Source organism: Dermochelys coriacea, chromosome 2 (genome assembly GCF_009764565.3).
Source record: "Dermochelys coriacea isolate rDerCor1 chromosome 2, rDerCor1.pri.v4, whole genome shotgun sequence".
Classification (NCBI taxonomy): Eukaryota; Metazoa; Chordata; order Testudines; family Dermochelyidae; genus Dermochelys; species Dermochelys coriacea.
This window is the reverse complement of record NC_050069.1, coordinates 215,091,197-215,115,759: the sequence shown is the minus strand read 5'-3', so window position 1 is coordinate 215,115,759 and position 24,563 is coordinate 215,091,197. Positions and strand designations below refer to the sequence as shown.

At 38.4% G+C, this 24,563-nt stretch overlaps 1 protein-coding gene across 7 annotated transcripts in view; it reads right to left on the bottom strand.

The window, feature by feature from the left end:
* Positions 1–24,563, bottom strand: part of CRPPA (CDP-L-ribitol pyrophosphorylase A) — a 170,585-nt gene that overhangs the window by 83,845 nt on the left and 62,177 nt on the right. For 4 of the 7 annotated variants that reach the window (XM_038392956.2, XM_043509224.1, XM_038392958.2 and 1 more), the window contains exons 5-8: positions 20,200–20,245; positions 7,714–7,811; positions 2,745–2,837; positions 1,019–1,111 (exon numbers count right to left, since the gene is read on the bottom strand). In XM_038392956.2, the coding sequence (XP_038248884.1) occupies positions 1,019–1,111; positions 2,745–2,837; positions 7,714–7,811; positions 20,200–20,245 (330 nt within the window). The remainder of the gene's footprint in view (positions 1–1,018; positions 1,112–2,744; positions 2,838–7,713; positions 7,812–20,199; positions 20,246–24,563) is intronic. The other 3 variants (XM_043509225.1, XM_043509226.1, XM_043509227.1) reach the window with 1 other exon arrangement.

The following is a 24,563-nucleotide window of genomic DNA, read 5'->3' as shown; positions in this document are numbered from 1 at the left end:
ATCCTCTCTGACTAGCTGAGATTTTACTGCCAGTGGCTTCATGTATAACATCAATCTATATGTTGACAAGTACCTTACTCAAAGAATGATATTTAAAGTAACAGTCAGTTGCGATGAACTATTTCTACCAAAAGCTTTAAGTACAACACAGCAGCATAATCCTTGGGACTAGGTAAAACTGGTAACTCCCCTTTCTCCATTCTCTCAGCAAGGCAGAAAACTAGTACAGAGAATTATGCATAGCTGTTCAGCAGAAGCAGAGGCTTGCAGAGCTGCTCAGTTGAATGGAAAATGCTTGTCTCACATTTTGTGTGGATATGAACCCCTCTTCCCCTCTAGAAGTAGCATTCAGCCCAAACTCTGAAGTTATCCTCAGCAGCAGTAGCAAATGACCCATGTAACCAGAATGTAAGCCACATACAGATTGATAATATATACACATAGAAAGACTGATACTTAATGAAAGTTTACGCATAGCTGAATCTATTAGGTCTTAAGAGATCCAGGTAGGTAAATGACATTTTTAAATTATATTGTACACAGTTTTTCAAATTTCCCTGTAATACATGTGGCAGAAAATTAACATAATTTTAAAACTTTGATAAATCCACACAACATAACTAAAAATGCCATTTATCTGACACCTGATTGGCTGGTTCCACACTCTTACAGAGCTCTATGCAATCTGCAGCATCGCCAGAATGAATGGGGCATAATAAAGCAGTGAGAACTAAAAATCCAACTAGGACTAGACACCATGAAACCTTCAAGAAAATAAAGTAAATTTTCAACTAATGCTGTACCTTTTATCTGCCTCAGCTTGGCACCTGGCAGCATTAAGTACATATTGCTGAAGAGCAATGACTTTTTATAATCTCATTTACAGTTCACCATTTAAAAACACTTAAAATCCCAGGATGCATCACATGAAATATTTTATAAATTATACAGATTCTAACAAAACCATTTTATATTTGATTAGAGGTTTATTATATTAAACTTATATAAGTTAACCTACCAAAATGAGAACAACTGGATGTAAAACAAAAATTCTTGCTTTTTCAAGTTTATCCACTAGTTGCTGGGTTTCCTTAATGTCCGATTTTTTAGCCTAAATAAAAGCAAATTTTAAAGTTACCAAAAGAAAATAAAGCAAAGCCTAATTCACAAAGTGCAGCAAAAGTTTCTTTTATCCACTGGAAAGGGAAATACACCCTTAATATACCTCTTATATTTGTAATGCTTTGGATTGGTGAAATTATAGCCATATACAGTGCACTGTCACAAATTCTGCTACATTCTAAGGCATATAAGTGACAAAACTGGAATCTAGACGTGGTTCAAATTAAATCCTTCCTGCTCCAATACAGGATCCTAGCCAGAGGTTTAGTAGAATGGATTTGTCAGAGCCAGTAGGTACCAGCACAGACGGTGGATTCTGAGTTTGATGGCCACAACAACATTCTGAACCAGTCACATAACCACGAGGCAATCTCAGTGGACTACAATCTCTGTGGAAGCATGCATTATAGCAGTGGTTCCCAAACTTTAAAAGCCTGTGAACCCCTTTCACTAAATTGTGAAATCTCGTGAATTCCCTCCTAAAAATGAATATTTCCAGGGATTTAACTTTAAATTTCCTACACTCTCCCCAGGACTCCTGCTGCTGGACCCCATTGACAACCCTGGTCAACTGAGCTCGGGCTGCAGGTCCTGCTGCCAGCCTCAACTGCCCAGCCGCGCTCTCCCTGGGGCTCAGGCTGTCAGCCCCACACAGAGCGCTGGGGTTTGGGCGGCCAGCTCCCCTGCTGATGGGGGCAGGGTTTAGGCTGCCAGCCCCAACTGCCCTGCCCCGCTCTCCCTGGGGCTTGCGGCTGTCTGCCTTGCAACTGGGTCCCACCTATTGCCTCCAATGCCCGGGGTCCTCTGGCAGCCATTAGTGAAATTTTTCTGGCGAACCCCCAGGGGTTTGGGAACCACTGCATTACAGGGAGTCTCAAATTTACTCCTGACATAATTCTGTGCTAGGGTGACCAGATGTCCCAATTTTATAGGGACAATCCCGATTTTTGGGTCTTTTTCTTATATAGGCACCTATTACCCCTCACCCCCGGCCTGATTTTTCACACTTGCTGTCTGGTCACCCTATTCTGCACCTCTGTAGCAGCCTGCCTACATAGTAACATTGTTAATGTTCCTATTGTTAGTTAACTGTTCCCATTTTCAGTCAATTACTCCAAGAGCATAAAACCTGGACAAATCCATTATGCACTTCACATAACGTCTGTGCTGGTACCTACTGGCTCTGACAAATCCAGTCTGAGTACTCTGTTGTTGAGATAGCACAACAAGAATCAAATAAATACACTATCAACCCTATGATCCTTTACAGTTTATTTTTTCAACTGGTGATTTATAAGAACTCTTTATCCCTCCTATGCAATAACTCACTGGCTGGTTTACAAGGTGCTTGTGATTGGAATGAGTTCAAGAATGCAGGGTAGGCCAGGCACATATTCCACTACAAGTGTCTCAATGGTCTATGACTTGAAATATAAGAGAATTTCTGGGCCTATCATACACTAGAAATACAAACCTCAGGAGTGAGATTCCTATGTGGCAATATTGATTTTACTATTGTTCAGAACACATTACCCACAAAAACTTATTGTGAGTTATTGATTTATTTTAAAAAATCAATACATATTTTAAATGTGAAGTGCATATTTGTCCATAATACTCACATTTATGCAAATAAAATTGTAGCATTGTCCTAAAAAGATGTTCTGTAGACGACTATCATTTTTACCTAGAAACACTGATATACCTTTCATCTGCTGAAAAAGCAAACATATATTGTGTCACTATAAACACTCAGAATAGTATTACTACTCTCTCTTTTAAAGTCACCACCCCTCAATGTCTGTGAGCATTTTACATGGCTTAAAATTCACAGTTGACATTCTAAATATGCAACTCAATAACTCCCTGCTGCTTAAAAGAGAGGGCAGAGCCAGATCGGCTGAGACAACTAAAAACTAGGACACCGTATCAGTTGAAAAAACCTGGACAAATAGGTGTATCCTTCAAATCTTTATCATCATGGCCAGATTCACATTTAAGTGCTATTGCTGGAAAGAGCAAGTCTAAAGATATAGGCCTGCTACTGAGAATACCCTGCCTCCAGCCTCTGTAAGCTTCAACCCTGGAATGGCAAGTTCCATTGTTTCCAATAGACAGATGGAGCGCTGGAGATGGAGAGGCTGTTTTTAGGGTCGAGAACTTTTAAGTTTCTATATACAGTGATTAACACTTTGAATTTCTCCTGAGGACCATTTGTTCAATAAATACTTTAAAATAGTCTCTAACTGTATTACGGCTAATAAATAATGATTTCTGCATACTATAAGTTAAGAAGTGCTCTCATCCTAACAAAAATGACTCCAATACAATATCAACTTCAGGCTTGCTTTATGTTAAGATAAAGCTTCTAATTACGTATCAGAGGGGAAAATGTTTGCTAACATAAGACATTAATTTGGAATAAATAAAAGGCCAGTGAGAAATAGCTTCATGATTCCTTTTGTTTTGCCTGGAAACTTACTCTCAAACTTTAATGTAAGAAGAGACCGTCATCATCTAGTCTGACCTCCAGCACATTGCAGGCTACAAACCCTCACCCCCCACTCCTGTAATAGACCCCTAACCTCTGGCTGAGTTGCTGAAGTCTTCAAATCATGGTTTAAAGACTTCAAGTTACAGAGAATCCACCATTTACACTAGTTTAAACCTGCAAGTGACCCATGTCCCATGCTGGGAAAGAATTTCCCCACAGGTCAGATTGGCAGAGACCCTGGGGATTTTTCACCTTCCTGTCTGGAAAATAATTTATAAAGTAGATCATTTTAAACAAGTTATACCGTTATCTTCCAATATTTTCCTTACATTTAAAGAAACAGTAATCTGCCAGTACAATAAACTCAAAAGAAGTTATTTTTTTTAATAGTGCACCACATCCCACTAGGAGTTCTTCATGGTATTCATTGTCAATTTGTTTGGAACACCATATACTCTGGAGTGCTGATCAGCTGAACTCTTCATATATTTGCTGGGGAAGACAACACCTGATTCCAAAATGCTGTGCCCCAGGGAATGATGCATCCGATGAAGTGAGCTGTAGCTCACGAAAGCTTATGCTCTAATAAATTTGTTAGTCTCTAAGGTGCCACAAGTACTCCTTTTCTTTTTGCGAATACAGACTAACACGGCTGCTACTCTGAAACCAGGGAATGATAACATTTGTTAATGATAACATTGGTGTTTCGGTTTCTCATGCAATCCACCAATGCAGATCTGTCTCTCTATCTTTTCCTTACAATCTGCAGTATCTAGTATGTTTAGTGTAAAATTTTGAAAGCTGTAAGTCAGACTATTATCATTCTTTGTTTCCATTCTATGGCATTCCAGGCTTCTTGCGCAATCATCTACATATTCTTGGAGAAATACTGGGCATTCGCACTGTAGGAGACACAATGTCAGAAATTATAAGCAAGTATCAATCCCACTTTAGTTCTGGTTTAATAAGGAAAGAGGATACTTTTAAACAATGACTTGACAATTATTAGAGTGGGTCATAAAGGTCTCCAGAGTTTTAGCAATCTGAACTTTCAGCTTTCTCGTCATTATTTTATATCTGCATTCTACAATTCTTTTTTCCTTCCCCTCGCCCCCGCCCCGCAATTCATGACCAAGACAGCACTCACTCTTTGGGACAGGCAGGAAAGATGAGACAAACTGAGCATCGAACCTTGGAGACTGAGAACATTACATTAGGAATCCCATAGCGTTCAGTTCTTGTGCAACTTTATTTAACATTTTTATTGATGATCTGGAAGAAATCATTACTGATAAAGTTTTCTATGACCCAAAGATTGGTTAGGTGATAGATAAGAACAGGTCAGTTACAGACATTCTGAATATTGGTAAGCTGTACGTGATCAAACAACATGTAGTTCAACATGGACAAATATAGGATCATACATCTATGAACAAATAATGCCAGCCAACCACATGTGATGGGGAACTGTATCCTGGAAAGCAGTTATTCTGAAAAGGATTTGGGGGTTAAAGTGGCTAAACAAGACAATATGAGCTCCCAGGGAGATACTTTTTCCAAAAGAGCTGTTGTGATACTTGAGTGTATGAATGTGAACATCAAATAGCAGTAGGCAGGTTACATTACTGCTGTATATGTGGAAGAGAATGGGGCCCGTCCTATAAAGTCCTCTTCCTGCTGGACCCTGGGTTGCTCATGCTGAACCAGTGCCCTCCCGGGGGAATTCTGCCTGGAACCTTCTCACCAAGCCCAGATAACGTAGTTTCCAGTCTTCTCAACAACGAGATCAAAACTTCCCTAAGTCTGTCTCTCATTCCCCATAAGTTCCTCAACCCAAAGTTCCTGGCTCTTACCTCAGAGCCTTTTTGATAACAGGATTTCCCACAGTCTCCCTTCTGTCCATTTTTTATTTCTGGGAACAGTTCCTCATACCAGTAGCTCCAGCCTATGGCAGTTCCCACTCTCCATTTCCTGTTCCTCCTTTTATTAGGATCAGCCAGTTAAGCTGCAGGTCTTTCTTTTCCCAGGTGCAACAGCCAGCTGCTGGCCTTTCACCTCAGTCGAAAGGTATCCCTTATACCTTCACAATATGACACTGTTGAAACTACTATTGAAATATCATGTCCAATTTTGATGTCCACACTTCAAAAAAAGGAATCTGAAAAATTGAGAGGGCTCAGAGAAGAGCCACAAGAATGATTTATAAACTGGAAAACATATCTGAAAATGAGAATTAGGAGATCAATCTATTTAGCTTATCAAAAAGAAGGTTAAGAGGTTACCTGATTACAACCTAAACACTTACATAAAGAGAAATTATGTGATAGAAAAGCATGTGTCAGCCTAGCAGACAAGAGCATAACAAGATCCAGTGGCTGGATATTGAGGTTAGACTTTCAAAATAGAAAACCATGTTTTAACAGTAGATAATTAACCATCAGAACAAATTATCACAAGATGTGATGGATTCTCCATCTTTGAAATCTTTATATCAAGACAGGATGCCTTTCTAAAAGATATGCTACCGTTCACCCACAAATTACTGAACTATCCACAAAAGCAGGAATCTAAGTGTCATTGACCCTTAGGTTTCTAGTTCAGCAGCAAATAAGAAATGCAGCAGCCAGATTTTCAGTCTGTGTGCCAGTATTTTGAATAAAAATGTTTTTTAAAATTCTGAAGGATACGAGCTAGTGTTTTCAATTAAGCTTTGATAACACTTGGTGAGTAAACAACATGCAGAAATAACACCTGATGATTAGAGTATGCTTATGTAACTAAATGGATGGAGATAAGAGGTCTTGCCAAATCATTACTGGATTTAGGAGCAATTAGCTTTCAGTTATAAAAAATGGTCACAAACATGCCATTTGAATTCATAAGATGGAAATTTTAAACAACCTTGACATTTTGTAATATAACATAAAAATATTGTATAGAAAACACTATTTTTAAAGAAAATACATTTTTCCTACTTACCTTGCCACCTATGTTACGATTTCAACTTTCTTTTATTTCCATTTTTATAAAAACAATTAATACCCATGCTGCAGGCATCCATAAATAATGTTAAAATATTACAGTTGAACTTTATTAAATATATACATAATTAATACCATTCCAGGGGACTAAATAGTGCTGTGATTAATGCACTGAAAGGCATGAGTGAACCTGGCCTACATCCCAACTGAAATGAATTTAATAGTTTCAATCTAGTCCCTTGTGGATATTTATTTAATCACAAAACTAGTACAAAACTTAGCCAATTCATCACAATTGGCAATCTTTGGATAGGAGAGATCTGGGACCTGAGGAACCAGTGGTCCATAATTTTCGAGCACAAAGAAGGAAACATCTTTAATCTCCTTATAAATGTACTTATTTTAACAAGGCAATGAATAAATTAACAATTGCAATGAATAGGAAAGGTTGTTGACCTAGTTCTTTTACAGTAATAGATATGTGAGTTGTGAAAAGTATCTTTCAGTAACAACATTAATTTATTAGTCACGTATTTTATTATAAAGTTCTGGTTAAAAATCATTGTGAGAGGTGCTACTTTGCATGAGATGAGGTAAGTGCTGGAATTCTCTCAGAAAAGTTGTTGTTTGCATTTCCTTCAGTTCACTGATACAATTTTTGAGGGTTTTTTTTCTGTTGGTATTGGCTTTTGGAATCTCTCATCACAATCTGTCCTCTGGAGAGGTGAATTAATTGAATAATCAGAGAAATCTATCTAACAATAGTGTAGCCAATGATTCTTCAGACTTTGCACGAATACTTAATGAATCCTAACATGTTTGCTTTTATGGACTAGAGTGGCAAAGCTGTCTCAAACAAATTGAGGATATATTTCTCAAGGGCTAAGAGCCAGTAACTCACTTTTCAAAGTTTTGGCAAGACACATGTATGAAACTGGATGCAGAATAGTTGATTAGTTTCCTTTTCCCTTTTAAATTATTCTAGTGGCACAGAGGGCCTTGGACACTATCTTTAACACAATGGTGAAATTTGGTCCATTTCCTTAAGAGTTGATGGCAACCAGAAACAGACTATTAGTAATATTACTAACACATATTCTATGTACTAGTACTTACTTTTACTTCGTTTTTCAGAATTTCTTGAAGGAGAAAACCTAACTGCACAGCATCTTCTTTCATATCAGTGGTAACACAAACTTGTTGTGATAGACTGTCTGTGATCAAGAGAAAACAAGAACTGAATGTTTCATATGAAGTATATATCAAACAAAATTATTCATCTGCTGAACTCTACTTTCAACTTCTTCAGCTGTTGTTTTTCGATATAACCTTTTCAACAGCTGAAAATCTAATTTTAAGAGGCCCTACTCCAAGGCAAGTCAGCACAATTAACATAAATCAAAAAATCAAATTAACAGTTTATTTCCTATTTCTGCAGAATTTTGTAAAAATCTCATACACAGGACCTGATCTAAAGCTCACTGAAATCAATGGACAGATTCCTAATTGACTTTAATGAGTTTTGGATGAACCCCACATATTACATTTAATGACTATCAAGAGAGTACAATAATTTCCTGGTATACGGATTTCATACAAGCTTAATTCTTCCCCACCCCAACTTCCAACTGGACACTAAATACATTATTAGCAATGCTGCAAAAGGTATATTATCAAATGGGCAAGAAGCATATGGGACAAAGATGCAGCCAGATAAACTAAGTCCTGAACCAAACAACCTGCTCCAGCTGGTGTTTGCTCACATAGAGCTCTATTGAAATCAATGAGGTTTTGGGCACAGGGAGCTACCCACATGGAGCAAGCTGTAGAATCAGGTCAAAGGTTGCAATCCATCTGATTATGAGACAACAACCTCACAACTGGGAACTCATTACTACCACATTGGTCTAGATGAGAATAACAAATTTACTACTACTAATAAAAATAATGCAGTTAATGCCCAGTCAGTTCCATAATACCAACATTTCAAAGCAGGAACTCTGTCTCTAATTTTAAGATTCAACAAGGTTTTTCCTGATAGGTTGTTCCTGTTGTTGTTATTTTTTAACAACATTTTTTAATCCAACTCTTATTTAATGCAGTTTTTATCTTTTTGATGCCCAATTAACATGCATATTGACATGTACAGTTTGTACTGTCTTCTGGGTGCCCATTCTACAAGCATCTAAAAGATAATAAATGTGCAGTATAATTATACTGAAAACAGATCTGTACCACACTTCAAGGACAAAAATAAACAAACCTAAAAAATTAAATTAGCATTGAGGGATTTAAAAGAAAGAAAAATATGACCTGAATGCTCATCAAAACAACATTGGATATAAAAATATATACTAGCTTCATGTGGAAAGGTTTTAAATATTTAAACACCAAATGATAAATTCATTCAGATGTCTTTAACATTGTCTAAGAAAACTTTCCCTCCTTCTCTATGGCATATGATCAAGCACCTCTGTATAAAGGGTAACAAATACAGAACAAAAATAAATTTAAAAACTGCTTATTGCTGGAGTTAGTGTTCTTGGAAAATGAATGAGATCTGTGATAATTTTCAAGCAATTTTTTTATTAACATTAAAACTGAATTAATCGCTAAAAGCTCTAAAGAAGAGGTGGAAGGGTGCTACTATACATTACATTATTTACGATGCCACCAAAGTACAATTTCACAGCAAAGAGAATGGTGGTGAAGTTATTTGACAGTGAAGAGAATGGTGGTGAAGTTTTTTGGATTAGGCTACAAAGAAAGAAAAATAAATGAGAAACAAGAAGCATCTTCTTACAGACTACAAGGACCAGATGAAAGTGAGAATGAAAAATGTATGGCCCAATTCTCAGGCAACTGGAAACTATGGGATACCATCCTTACGGGAGAATTTATATTCCTATAGATTTGTTGGGCAGAAAATGAAGCCAAACATGCATCAAAGCTGTCTTCTACATAAAAAGGAACAATTTTATGATGTAAAAAGTGGGACCTACGTGTACAGGAGAAGCATCCTGAATTTACTTCTTACCAGCAGAGAGGAACTCGTTGAGAACAGTAGAGAAGCTTGAAATCAGAAACCATGAATCACATCAATTTAGCATCGTAAAAAAATGAAGCAGTACAAGATATGTGTACATAATGGAGCAATTCAAGGGTAGCAGATTTCAAAAAATGAAGTGTTGAGGAACTAAGTATTTTAGTAAAGTCATATTAGAGCAATTATAAAAATCAACGTGTGGAATACGGCTGTGGAGTCCTAAAAGGCAGCAGAACTAAGACACAATACACAATTTCTCTGAAAGAGGAGTCTGCAAACAAATAGCATCCAATGTAACTTCACAAGGGGCTGTTCAAGGATCTCAGTTTAAAAAGTCAACTCCCCGTCCCTCAAAAATCTCCTATCCCCTGGATTTTAAGGGGTAAAGGGAGAAAAATACAAAAAGGCAATTAAAATTTGCATCCGATGAAGTGAGCTGTAGCTCACGAAAGCTTATGCTCTAATAAATTTGTTAGTCTCTAAGGTGCCACAAGTACTCCTTTTCTTTTTAAGATTTGTAGGTTAACCTTAATAGAGAAGAGCAAAACATCGTAATGCTATCAAAAACAGTTAGAAGGAATAACAAGTCATTTTATTAAAAATAGCAGGTGAGGGAGTAATATTACAGAGCAAGTCCATAAGTGAGAAGAGTAATAAAATTAATGATAATTCAAACACCAATGGGATATTGAAATCATTTTTAAAAGATGGCTTCAAGAAGAAAAATAAAGAAAAGATGTTTGGACAATTAGAAACAGCTAAAGAAGAGGTACTGGATTGTTGGAAAACTTGATGATATGCAAAGTCAATTGGTTTGATTATCTGCATCTCTTCACATTAAGAAAATCTGCATACAAACTTATTGTACCACAAACGATGCCTCCTGACTGCCTCTCCTCTCACCATGCCCTATCTTCCCCTTCAACTGCCAGTTGGGCTGCTTTTCTTCCCTTTTCCTGATCACTGTTGTATTGTCTCCCTCCACCTTTCTACTGCTTTGGCTTCCCCTTCCCTGTGCTCACATGACACTCCTCATTATCTCTCTGGCACACTACCCAGCCTCTCTCCCATCTACCCTTGACTTCCCCCGCTTTGTCCCTGAACATGGAGTAAAATGTAGCTGTGGTGGGATTAAACCTCCAAGTGCTGCTTCCTTTTTAACCTGTACTCCTAACAGAAAGTCTCTGTCCATTCCATAACCACAGCTAAAGCTCTCCATGCTGTCAGAATATAATGGGCCAAATCCTGAGGTCCTTAAATCAGTGAAGTCAGGGAGTTTGTTAGACTAAAATTTAAAAAAAAAACAAACACTTTACTGGGGACTTGCTCTGGTATGTTTAACCCTTCTCTACAACATAGTAAGGTCCTTTGTTTGAATCCTAAGGCAGCCCAGAGGTCACCCCAACCCATTTTCTGAATCTTGCCATGTCCCAGTTATATCATTGCCTAGTTTTGCCACATCCCAATTTTGTCAAGCTTCATACAAGCAACTGCCCTGACAGTTTCTGACACGGGGTGTTTTCTTAGACACTTGCCAATTAATCCAACATGTTACCTGCATTGGACTGTCTTCTGCACCAGACTTAACACTTCGCTGGGACATTATTTTTTTTTCCACTCACAGTAACATGTACTAAAGGAAAGCTTCACGTCTTCCTCAATTTTGCCTTAGTACCATTTCTGTTTAGTAAGGCATTCTTACTTCAAATTAAAAATTTCTTATCACTGCTATTGAGAAAGATATAGCAATTTCCTGCAATATCCTTGGGAGACCTAATTGAATTAAATTTTTAAGTATCTTTGGGGTCCATTGTATTAAATGAATGGTCTATTATTGTCTGGATATAACAAAAGAAGGACAGCAGACACGTGATATAGAATTTAATCAGGCCACAACTTTATTATATAGATGTCTGGTACTACCGAGCAGATTAAGTGTACAGTGCAGACAAATCCACTTTTATTCAAATCATTATCTGGGGCTTCCACCAGCCCCGCTTCATTTTCCATCCCAGTCCCCCCAGCCAACCTATGGCTTGGAACTTACCATCCACCAACCCTCGTAGGAGAGTTAAGGTGGCTATGAGAATGGGGGGAGGGGCTGGCTCCCTGCCATATCAATCATAGGAGTCCCCAACTTCCCTCCCCCATTCTGTTCCTTTATTTAGCACCTCCTTTTAAGTCCTTTACCAGACCATTTATCTGGTCACTGGATGCCTTCCTTATGGAGAACCTGCACTGGACATCTGCCAGAAGGAGGTGCCAGCAATTTGCTTGGCAGCCTCCCCCAACCCAGTCAGATTCCCTGACATCTCCCAATGGCCTCTTGTATAGCAACCCCAATAGGTGAAGCCCCATTCTCCCACAAGAACCCATTGTCCCTTGCACCATGCCAGCATCATCAAGGGGTGCCAGCAGCTGAGTTGTCCTCAACCAGGTACCGCAACAACTGCCTCCTGCGGTGGGCAGTATAGGTGACCAGCACTCTGGATCCTTAAATTGAAAGAACTCATTAAAAAACAATGTCTTGCACAGTTCAGCTGTGTTCCTGGAGCCAAGAATTTCCATGCCACCGACTACATCATATGCCAAGGTTCGATAGAGCCATCTGCTCAGATTTGTTCCTAGCTCCTGGTGCATGCTCACAAAATCTGTCAAACTGGAAACAAGACAAGGCGTCTGCTATGCCATTATCCACACCCGGCACACGCTTGTGAGAAAAACAGATGCTGAGGTATAAACATTGTAGAACAAATGCCCTCACCGACTTCATAATCCTGTGCGATATGGAAATTTTTGATTGATAACCTGTACCACTGCCATGTTGTCACACCAGAAGCACACCCTTTTTAGCCAGCTCCGTCCCCAAATAACCACCGCAATTAAAATGGGAAAAAATTCCAAGGAAGTCATATCACGCACCACCACGTTTTGTGTACAAATGGGCAGACTGTTTCTGGGCACACCACCTGCCTTGATAAAACACCCCAAAACCTGTACCCCCTGCAGCATCCGAATGGATTTTTAAACCCCCTTGTAATAGCCATTCCTCCCTCCACAATGATACTCCATTAAAGTGACTTAAAAAAACGTTCCCACACCTTCAAATCCTCCTTCATCTCTCTAGTGACTCGTATGTAATGGTGTGGCCTGGCTACACCCGCTCTTGCCACTGCCATCCAGGCACAAAATGCACTCCCCGGGGCAACAAACCTGCAGGCAAAGTTCATGTTCCCCAGAACAGATTGCAGGTCTCACAGTGTGAGTTTTTTGGCTCCTACTGTTCTCCTGAACAATCCCAATAGCTTCTGAAGCTTATCCTGAGGGAGTCACGATATGCCCTCCCTGGTGTCCAGCTCGATCCCCAGGTAGGTCAATGTAGTCTGTTTTTCATTCCATTAGGGTACCCCCCAACTGTTTAGTCAGGACCTGAAATGTGTCCAATAGGTGAACACAGTAATTTGACCCAGTTCGTCCTGCAAACAAAAAATCATCCAAATAATGCACTGCTTGGCATGGTCCCACTGCCCGCACCACTGCCCAGTGCAACATTGTACTACATTTTTCAAATGCTGAACAGGATACCGCACAACCCATGGGCATAGCCTTGTCACAATAAAATTGTCCCTCAAAAAAGACCAAACTCAGGGGAAAAATCCTCAAGTTTTCTATAGGTAATTGGTCAAATGGCTCAGCCACCCTGCCCTGCTTTAATTCCTGTGTAATCTTCTGTTCAACAATATGTTCCATCCCAGTTCTGACTTAAATTTTTTTGACATCACGAGTCCTACTCCTCACAAAGGGTATCCGAAATCCCACAGTAAACCCCTCCCACAAATATGCCCCATCTGCCTTGTTAGGGTAATCCCATAGGAGAACCCTTAATACCTCCAGCCTAACTAGTGTCGGTGCCAGTGTCCATTGCACTGCCCCCAGTTTGTCACCCTCCCCAGCTTGTGTTCTGTCCCCTAGACCCTGCTTCAACCGAGCCAGACCTGCAGTTGGCACTTGAGCTACTCCCAGTCCTGTTTCCTCCTTGTGATCATCCCTTACCGCTCTGGCAAGAATGGGCTGAATGGGTCCCAAAACATACCTCACAAACGTGCCTGAATTTACAGGTGCTGTCAAAACAACCACAATCATTAAATGCCCAGAAAATATTATTATGTGACTCAGGCCCCTCCCGAGCTTGCTGTGGTATGAACAAGCCACTGTCTGTGTGAACTCCTTGGAGTCATCCACTCCAACCACAGTGTGTGATGATGTATGTCCCACTGGATCCGGCAACACCAACTGAGGGTGTTTCGATTAAGGAAATTGCTCATCCCACCTTAAATGTGGTGCAGTCATTAATGTGGGCCTGGATTGTATGTAATCTCTTGATGGGGAATATGTGACATATGTGACACCTGGGGTTTCAAAGGACTATATTGAACAATGTGCCAGGCAACAATGGACTTTTGAAACAAACACTATTGGGTTTTCCTGAGGAATATTTCGGGAGAGGTGAATGCAAATTCCCCACCTCTGGTTATGCAAAAACTCAGTCTTTTGAAGCTACATCCTGAGAAGTGGGGCTGTGCCTGCTGATCACCTATTACAAGAGGCCCAGCTCAAAGGCCCAAGCTGTACAAAGGAAAGACTGAACTATTCCTGGTTGTTCTGATTCTGAGACAGTTATGAACTTGTAACCACAGGAAAAAACGACTTGTGAATTTTGAAAGATTGACACCTACTGTTTTTAATATGTTTTCTCTATAATATTTTCACCTTAAGAATAAATGTGCTTGCTTATAAGTAGCTGTGTGGTAACTTATAACTGCAGGCAATATACTGGACATAGCCTCTGGAGAGAAAGCTAAATGCAGATGATGGCCTTTTAGGCAGTCTGGCTTGCTGGGGATATCGCAATGTGGGTAGGAAAAACCCCAGTCAGGAGGGAGAGAGACACGGGTCTCCGCCCAAGAGAGGTAATGTCTGAGAGACAAAAGCCTAAAAGTGCATGCCCTTGGTGGACCATAGGGAAACAATACAGGTGCAATTTCCCTAAACTGTGAAAGCTACAAAGTACAGTACAAAGGTATCATTATAAATGCAAAGAAAACAAATTTGCAGCACTATGATTCACCTGTCTACAATGTATTAGGGATAGAACTGAATAAAATAGTAAAAAAATTGTATACAAATATATGATTCACTCAAAATAAAGGGCAGTTCCACTCCCACATTCTTCTACCAGTAACTGTAAGTAAAATAAGAATTCACAGAAATACACTTGCATTTATACAGGAGTATTTAAACATATCAAGAATGACAATTTCCCCTACCAGGCAAAGATGAATTAACAGCGACTTTTGTTTGTATTACACAAATACTGAGAAATCTGAGCTGCAAACTTCCTAGTTTCACTGCCATAGACGTATCAACATTACGAGAATTCATAGTTCATGCTGGAACAGTATGTACTACAGCATATTAGGCATTTAAGATCATTCAGTGTTCAATTAACTTCAGGGCAAATAGAATTGATCGGATTTATTTTTAAAACTTGCTGTGAAAATAAATGAAATCTGTTTTCACCAAAAAATGATGCTTTCAGAAACTTGAAAGAACATCTTGTGAAGTGTTTAGGAAAGTGTGAAAAAAATATGGAAATTATAGCCTGCAGACTGAGGTATCTGAAGTCTGAAAAATTAAAAAGGAGGGAAAAATTAAACAATCTACAAAGGCAAGAAATCTACAAAAGCAAAAAAATCTAGGTTAAAACTGAGAATTTATTCTTAACCTGACCGCTTTGTGCTGAGATACTGTAATTCACAGAATGCTTCAGATCAGATTATTCAGTTCCTCTCTAGAATTATACCCAATCTTTTAAATTAAATGTGTGTGTATATATATATATTATTATTATGTGTATATATACACACACACACACACACACCTACCAACCCACGGCACTCTATCATTTGAGCAATGGATAAATAAAGCATAAAGGTAAAGTTGGTAAAAAACTAGTCAGATTCTTGCAAATCTACAAATAAACAAAAAAATCTATAAAGCTTTTTTTCTGGCTTCATTACCTGAATAGAGATTAATACCTTATCATGGTCTTAGAAAATTAATTGCAAACAGCAGTCTTCAGCATAACATTTTTTTAATTACACACAGAGACACACAGACACACACACACACACACACACACTTTCTTTTGTAAAATATTTGCATGACATGGCCCCCTCAAGCCATCACTGAAATGCTTGCCCTTTATAAGCACCTGTTTAGTTTAGTTGACCTGTGTTCTACCTCAATTCTACAATGAATTCAACAGAATGTCCATGCTGTGGCTGCAACATGTCAAGCTAATTTTTTATGATTTTACTGTCCCTTACCACAGAAAAGCACACAAGAGTGGATAAACTACTCTGGAAACTTGATATGGTTCATCCTGCAGAACTTCTAAGGTATCACTCTCTCACAGAAGAAGGGTTTCTATCTGTGCAGACGCGGGGGGGAAAGGGGGGTGGGGATTGACCGCCATTAGGTGTCCAGTCTGTGGGTATAAACTTTTTTCAAAGCTCCATAATTCTTCATAGAACACAACAAATCTAACCAAACCTATGATTGCCCACTGAACAAACACATAACTCTATGAACACAAAAACAACTATCAAACTCAACATTGTGCATACTATCATTAGCATATAAAGAAGGAAGGGAGCAATATTTGTGGTGGCAGAGAAGGAAGAGTTTACTTCCATTCAGCACTGATTATTATAGGCACCCATTGCCACATAGTGGAAACATGCCATTGGTTAGGGTCTGGCCTGCCTTCCTAGCCCTGACTGAAAATCCTGCATCATCTACATATGCCCCTTGATAAACACGGAACTCATAGAAGTGTTTTTCAGAACCTTTCACACGTGCTCTCCATATAATATGGAATATAATTCCTGGTTTCCATAAACTGAGGTTGAAAGTCTGTCACTACATTTGTACATGCCTCCAAAATTGGGATTTGTCCCCACACATGGATAAGCAGGTATCTATCCAGACAACTATGCATGCAAAATGCCCATTGTGCATGTGTACATTGATACGCACACATGTTAAAGTAGTTACAGAAGCAGGGATCTGCTCATTAAAAAAGTTCAGGCTCTAAATTACAAAATTCTTGTTGATAAGCTACTTTTAAAGTTTACATGTTTGAACTCGAGTTCAAAGATACTTACCCTAGGGGCAGTAGTCCTAATAGAGATTTTTTAGGATATTTTGTATTATCCAGATCTCATTTCCAAATGAGTCAGCCTGTCTACAAGACAAGGTTTCCTTACTTATAGGCTATTAAAAAATAGACATGTGCCACCTTGTCTGCATACTCTGCAAGTTCATACCTGCTGAACTAAAGAAAAGCATTGTTACTGTTTATAAAATGAATGGTGCTGGGGTTTTGTGACTTAAGGAAGTGAGAAAATAAATAAGTATGTTTTAAGAAAACAGTTTCAGAAGATAGTGACTCATGAAGCTATTTATATATTACACTGCACTGCTCTGAAAATGAATGTTATATTTGTGTTGTCCTTACCTACATCAGAGTTCAGTTTAGTGGGCTGGAATTTGTCTATCATCGGGTCTCATTTAGCCAGCAGCTGAAAACCTAGTTCTGCTCTTCTGAAGCATTTGGGACTTGTTAGCTTTTCTTGCATAGGTAGAATTACAATTGTAACGTGGATGACTAAGGAATAAGTCACCTAATTACTGTCATATGATGAATTGTGACTTCTTTCACACACTATTCTACAGCCAAGTACTTATCTTTACTACAATTTTTCTTTTATTTAATTATATTAAATTACAATTAGGCAATTAATCAAATAAAAATGATAGAAATGCAAGAGTATCCCGTAATAAATAAAACAGCAAAATAAGTCATTGTTCAGAAAGTCCATGAGACCATCACTGGAAAAAGGTAGTAAAAAGAAAACTATTCCTTAGCCAAGCTGTGCACAGCCATAAGTATACATTTGACATTTTGGCTCATAAAGAATAAACTCTTTAAATATTTGTTTATCCAAGATCATAACTCAAAGCAAAAGATACCATCTGTAGTCAGAAAGTGAAGACTTCTCAAAATTGTTCTCATCAGAACGCACACCTTTGCCGTAACTTAAATGTATTTCCTTACTGCCTGAGTTAAAAGAAAAGCATTAGTATTGCTTAAAGTTCAAGGATGTCATCTGTGACAAACAACGTGCATTACAGAACTTTTAGTGTGTACGCAAATGATGGCCTGTTTTGAACAGGGGCCAAAAGGAGTAAGGAGGCACCAACTATCTGTAGTTTGAGTAGCAGCAGGAAAGGGGAAACAGGCTCTGAAGAGCCACTACACCATAAGAGGCTCCCATCCCGGATGTGCATGACAGCAGAGCTGCACCAGTGTGCCAGGTGGTGTGCGTTGCACTGGATCTGGATCAGATGCAGTTTGCTCCCTCCCAGAGCAGTGGAGAAACCACAGAAAATCATAGTCTCCTTCTTGGTTGCTCAATAGTGTGCTGCCTCTTATTCTGGGCTTATGGTAAAGCCATGATTTAGCACAAAATTATTAAATATTCTTTACCCACAAATCACAAAACATCACAAAAGTCGCTGAAAGAAAATTAATGCTATATTTTATAATTCAATAGGGTTATATTTTTAACTGTATTAAAAAAAACTCTGAAACATACAAAACATTGATAGATCCTGAAAACCCTCACTCAAACTAGTAGCTCTTAGTCATTCAAGTAGCCCCATTGATGCAGTACAACATGCTGGCCCTACATGTGCAATGCAAAAAATAAAGCATATGTCTCTTTAAAATTATGTTAAAGGCAGTAAAAATGAAGGCAGTAAAAATAAAGAAATAATTTAAGGTAATAGTTATTGGATAAATTGCCATTTACATTTGTGATAGATGGGATAGTTAAGGGTGAAATGGTGCAGGATGAGTGGAAAATGAGAAAAACATATATAGAAACTTGGGTATGGGTGGGTTTTTAAAAATAAATATTGATCCTTTAGCCAAGATATGGTCAGCCTATTAAATTAAGTATGGTTTTTGACTATTTGTATTGTTTATGTAAATCTAGTTCAGCTATGTTACTCTTGGCATTTCTAACCACTTAAATAATTTATGTCAGTTTGAGCATGCAGATGAGCCTTGGGTGGGCTCAATAAGTTTGAGTGACAAAATAAAATGGTGCTTTGTTAAGTGGACATTTATAAATTCAGTATCAAAACAAAACATGTTAAGATAAAAATCACGAGCCCTGTACTATACACACTCTATTGATTTTAATGTGAATTCCTCTCATGGAGGGCTTGGATCTGTCTGTGGCTAGCTTCTCAGCTGGCATAAATTCGCATAGCTCCATTCACATCAATGGAACTCTGCCACCTTATGCCAGTTGAAGATGTGATCACTGATTATATAATCTTTAACTACTGTTCTGTTATCAGTTTATTGCCCCAGTTTAACTTTGATCCCCCAAACACATATGTTCTTAACTGCAAGCATATGAGAACTCCCGCTAAAGTCAGTGGGCGTACTCATGTACTTAAAGTTAAGCACATGCACAAGGGCTTGTGGGATTTGGACCTATATTATTCAAACTGAAAAAAAAATCTAATTATTTTTCAGTATTATATCATCTAGTTAATTTTTGCATTTCTGTTAGAATAGATACCTCATTTTTATTACTTTCTATCTCTGAATTTATGGTATTAGGATAAACGTAATACCTAGCCAAATACAGGAATTAGAAGGAGTATTGTTATCTAGTTATATTATCTGATCTTCCTCCTGATTTTACCAGGTCACAAATTCCGGTTAATTTCACGTTAGAGTTCTCATGCACTAATACAGTGCAGCAATATTTTACCCGTAAACCATACATTGTTTTTCAAAAACAAACTTTTAAACAAAATTTGTGGAACCATTCCTAATGGACTTAGATTTTTCAAATTCTTGTTTTTACAAAATCTGAGTTTCATATTAAATGTTACCTGTCTGTTTTTCTTTAAATATTAGTGGCAAGAAAGAGGAGGAAAAATGCAGTAATCGTAGAAGAGTCAAGCAGGGCAATTTGTACTACTAATAATGTTTTGGAATAAGTTTGTACAGTATAAAGCACTAAATATACAAAATATGTGCCAAAATTGCATACATTTTTAAACTGACCTTTGTGTGCACCAATATAGAATGGTTATAATTTAACTATCTTGTTAGTATAATAAATAGCCATATCTTTTTACAACATTTTCACCTCTAAAGTCACAAATATTCCACATTTTCTTTATAGTCTAAATATTCTTTAATCTTTACACATATGAGTAAAATATATACAAACATTACAACTATATAAATAATAAATAACAAAGTTGGTATTTTTAAAAGAATTAACCAAAGCAGTTGTATGGTTATTGTTTCTTCTGGTGATAAATTTAAAACAGTGTCATACTAAATTCTGGGTTTGATTTAAGAATTATATGAACTGATGGTCACAAAGACAAACACATACCCTTAATAACTGATTCAGCAGCATACAGATCCCGCTTGTAGGTCACCTAAAGGACAGATAAACCTCATTAGATTTAACAGAGCAGGAAGGAATGTAAAACCAATAAAATAGTGCCCTGGAGGCAATTCTTTACATTTGAAATACCACAAACAAATGATATAGTCAATTTCTTAATTATAGTAAATACTACTGGCAAATGTGAGAACATAAGTTACAAAAATCACAAGAGATGCTATAGAACCACACTTTGTTGTTAAATATTTAGATCTGTTTCGAGATAATTTAAAACTATCACGTTTTGTAACTCTTTAGGGAGCTTGTTATCCTCTAGATCAGGGGTCGGCAACCTTTCAGAAGTGATGTGCCAAGTCTTCATTTATTCACTCTAATTTAAGGTTTCTCATGCCAGTAATACATTTTAACATTTTTAGAAGGTCTCTTTCTATAAGTCTATAATATATAACTAAACTATTGTAGTATGTAAAGTAAATAAGGTTTTTAAAATGTTTAAGAAGCTTCATTTAAAATTAAATTAAGGTACAGAGCCCCCCGGACCGGTGGCCAGGACCCGGGCAGTATGAGTGCCACTGAAAATCAGCACACGTGCCATAGGTTGCCTACCCCTGCTCCAGATATTTCACTATGATTTCATACTGGAATTTTCATAATCTAGACTAGATGATAGTACTGCTGAAAAGGACCAGGGAGTTATTTAGTGGATCACAAACTGAATATGAGTCAACAATATGATGCAGCTGTGAAAAAAACTAATATAATTCTGGGGTATATATTAACAGTAGTGTCGTATGTAAGATATGGGAGGTTATTGTCCTGCTCTACTAGGCACGGGTGAGACCTCAGCTGCAGTACTGTGTCCAATTATGGGCCACACTTTAGGAAAGATGTGGACAAATTGGAGAGAGTCCAGAGGACAGAAACAAAGATGATAAAAGGTTTAGAAAACCTGACTTGGAATGACTGGAAGATAGCTAATGTAACTCCAATATTTAAAAAGTGCTTGTAGCAGGGTGCTGGTGCAAATGCACCTAATTAGCCCCTGCCCAGTCAGCTCCAATCAGGGGAAACAGATTGGGGCTGATGGAAAAGGCCTGATGCTGGCCTGAGGATTGGCAACACCTGCTGGCCTGACAAGCCAAGGGCTATAAAGGCTGGGAGGGAGCCAGACGCCAGGGGGGAAAGCCAGAGAGAAGTCAGTCAGTCAGTCAGGGAGGGAGGGAACTGGAGGCCTCCTAGCTGAAGGCTGACTCTGGCTGTAAAGGATGTGACTAATCCTGCAGGACTTGTATATAGATAGACGCTGGTGGTGTGAGACCCTTATGTAAATAAAGACGCAGGTGTTGCACAATCCTGAAGCCTATCTGAGCCTTACTGGGGCAGCAAGCAGGCCCCAGGAAGAGGGGTGGGTCACGGATCCTGTTACTGGGCTCTAGAAGTGATCCTGGCAATTGCAGACCAGTAAGTCTAACGTCCATGCCAGGCAAATTAGTTGAAACCATAGTAAAGAATAAAATTGTCAGACACATAGAAGAACATAAATTGTTGGGCAAAAGTCAATATGGTTTCTGTAAAGGGAAATCATGTCTTACTAATCTATTAGAGTTCTTTGAAGGGGTCAACAAACAAGGACAAGGGGGATCCAGTGGACATAGTGCAGGATTTCCAGAAAGCCTTTGACAAGGTCTCTTACCAAAGGCTCTTACGTAAATTAAGTTGTCTTGGGATAAGAAGGAAGATCCTTTCATAGATTGAGAACTGGTTAAAAGACAGGGAACAAAGGGTAGGAATAAATGGTAAATTTTCAGAATGGAGAGGGGTAACTAGTGGTGTTCTCCAAGGGTCAGTCCTAGGACCAATATTATTCATAAATGATCTGGAGAAAGCAGTAAACAGTGAGGTGGCAAAGTGTGCAGATGATAATAGTTAAGACCTAAACTTTGTGAATGATTCTCACTCCAAAAATGAGTATGTTACAACTTGAAAATAAAATTAATAATACATAACGCATTCATAGAACAAAGGTAGCAAAAAGGAGTGCTCACACTTAAAAGTGTTGCCAAGAGTAGTTATTAAACATAAGCAATCATGACATAGAGAACAGTTAGGTGAAACGACCTGAAGTAATTAAAAGGAACAGTAATATGCACATAAAAATCACCTTTTCAGTGATTGCATCAGGTTAAGCCATACTTAATAGGCTGCAGATAGCATTCCAAATAATTAAAGGGTGGTGGCAAGATGGCAGAACTGCTCTGAGGCAACATCAGTTAAGGAATCTTCCTAAAACAGGGCTTTTAGATTCAGTCACCCTGATCTCAAGAGGTGGGATGAAAGAGATGGCTTACTAATGAATCTCTCTCTGTTAGTAGCATCTGTTTAGTGTAGCAGCCTTTGGGTGAGTACCTTGAAACTGGCCCACACTACTACAAATGCCTTGGAAACAATTCAATGAATTGAAAAAGGACAATTTCTCTTAGACAGAATCCAAAGGTAGATTCTGAAGATTATGGGCAAAAGAAAGGTGTTCTGAAGGACTATCAGTTGATGGATTGTAGCTTACTAAGGACCTAGAAACCTCCACAAAAATATGTGCAATAGAGAGAGAGAGACTGCTTCAGCATTTTTAATTACTTTAAAAACTGTTTCCCATCAAATAAGACATAATAGGCTGAAGATATTCTATTCCAGATTCTCTGAAATTTCAAGAACCCTTTGAAGCATCATTATTGTGTCAGTTCTCTTTCATTAGAGTGGAGTTCTTTTCCTCTGTTGGAAGTAAGAAGACTGATGTTGATCTCTCTGGAGACATATCAGTTCTTGGCACATGTAGTATAACTCATCAAAGCACCAAACAGCTTCACAGAAAATCCAGTAACCATAATACATTATACATTCACTGTGTGTAACAGGCTAATATAGAGCTTAATATATAGCTGAGGACAATTCTGCAAGATGATGAGCACAATGCAGGATTGAGCCTGAAGACTTCAACTCCTCTGCTAGAGGCATTAGTGATATCTGAAAATGTTATAAAAAGGATTGAATGAACATTCAGCGCCATATTCTGTCACCTTACTTTACAAGTAATCCCACTGAAACCAGGGGTGTTTACTCAAGGAATAAGGTACTTTTCAATATGAGGAAGCATGGCAGAATCTGTTCTTTATGGAGGATTAATAAGAAAATAGATGGTAGAGATTTTTGTGCTTCTGAAAAAATATTCTCCCTAAAAAATTATTTTAATATTTTTGTTTTATGTAGCCAATGCATAAGGAATGTCTTAAATTCTACTCTAACAATGATAGCGTTTTACAAGTAGTGCTGAAGGTTCAATAAATCACCTCTTCATCTAAGACTTACTACTGTCTTATTAGAAATAACATTGGGTGGAAATTTACTGTGCAAGATGGATGATGTGTTTTGAACTGAAAAACTAGAAGAAAATGGGGGAACTTAAACAAAAGGATACGGAATGATCAAAAAAGAAAAGGAGTACTTGTGGCACCTTAGAGACTAACCAATTTATTTGAGCATAAGCTTTTGTGAGCTACAGCTCACTTCATCGGATGCATTCGGGGGAAAATACAGAGGGGAGATTTATATACACACATAGAGAACATGAAACAATGGGTTTTATCATGCACACTGTAAGGAGAGTGATCACTTAAGATGAGCTATTACCAGCAATATGGAGCGGGGGAAGGAGGAAAACCTTTTGTGGTGATAATCAAGGTGGGCCATTTCCAGCAGTTAACAAGAACTTCTGAGGAACAGTGGGGGGTAGGGTGCGGGGAGAAATAACATGGGGAAATAGTTTTACTTTATGTAATGACCCATCCTCTCTCAGTCTCAAGTCTAAGCCCATTCAAGCCTAAGTTAATTGTATCCACAAAAAGAAAAGGAGTACTTGTGGCACCTTAGAGAGTAACACATTTATTTGAGCATAAGCTTTTGTGAGCTACAGCTCACTTCATCGGATGCATTTGGTGGAAATGCAAATTTCCGGGGGGCTCTGATAGTGTGGCTGATGTGATTAGGCCCTATGATGGTGTCCCCTGAATAGATATGTGGACAGAGTTGGCAACGGGCTTTGTTGCAAGGATAGGTTCCTGGGTTAGTGGTTCTGTTGTGTGGTTGCTGGTGAGTATTTGCTTCAGACTGGGGGGCTGTCTGTAAGCAAGGACTGGCCTGTCTCCCAAGATCTGTGAGAGTGATGGGTTGTCCTTCAGAATAGGTTGTAGATCCTTAATGATGCGTTGGAGAGGTTTTAGTTGGGGGCTGAAGGTGATGGCTAGTGGCGTTCTGTTGTTTTCTTTGTTGGGCCTGTCCTGTAGTAGGTGACTTCT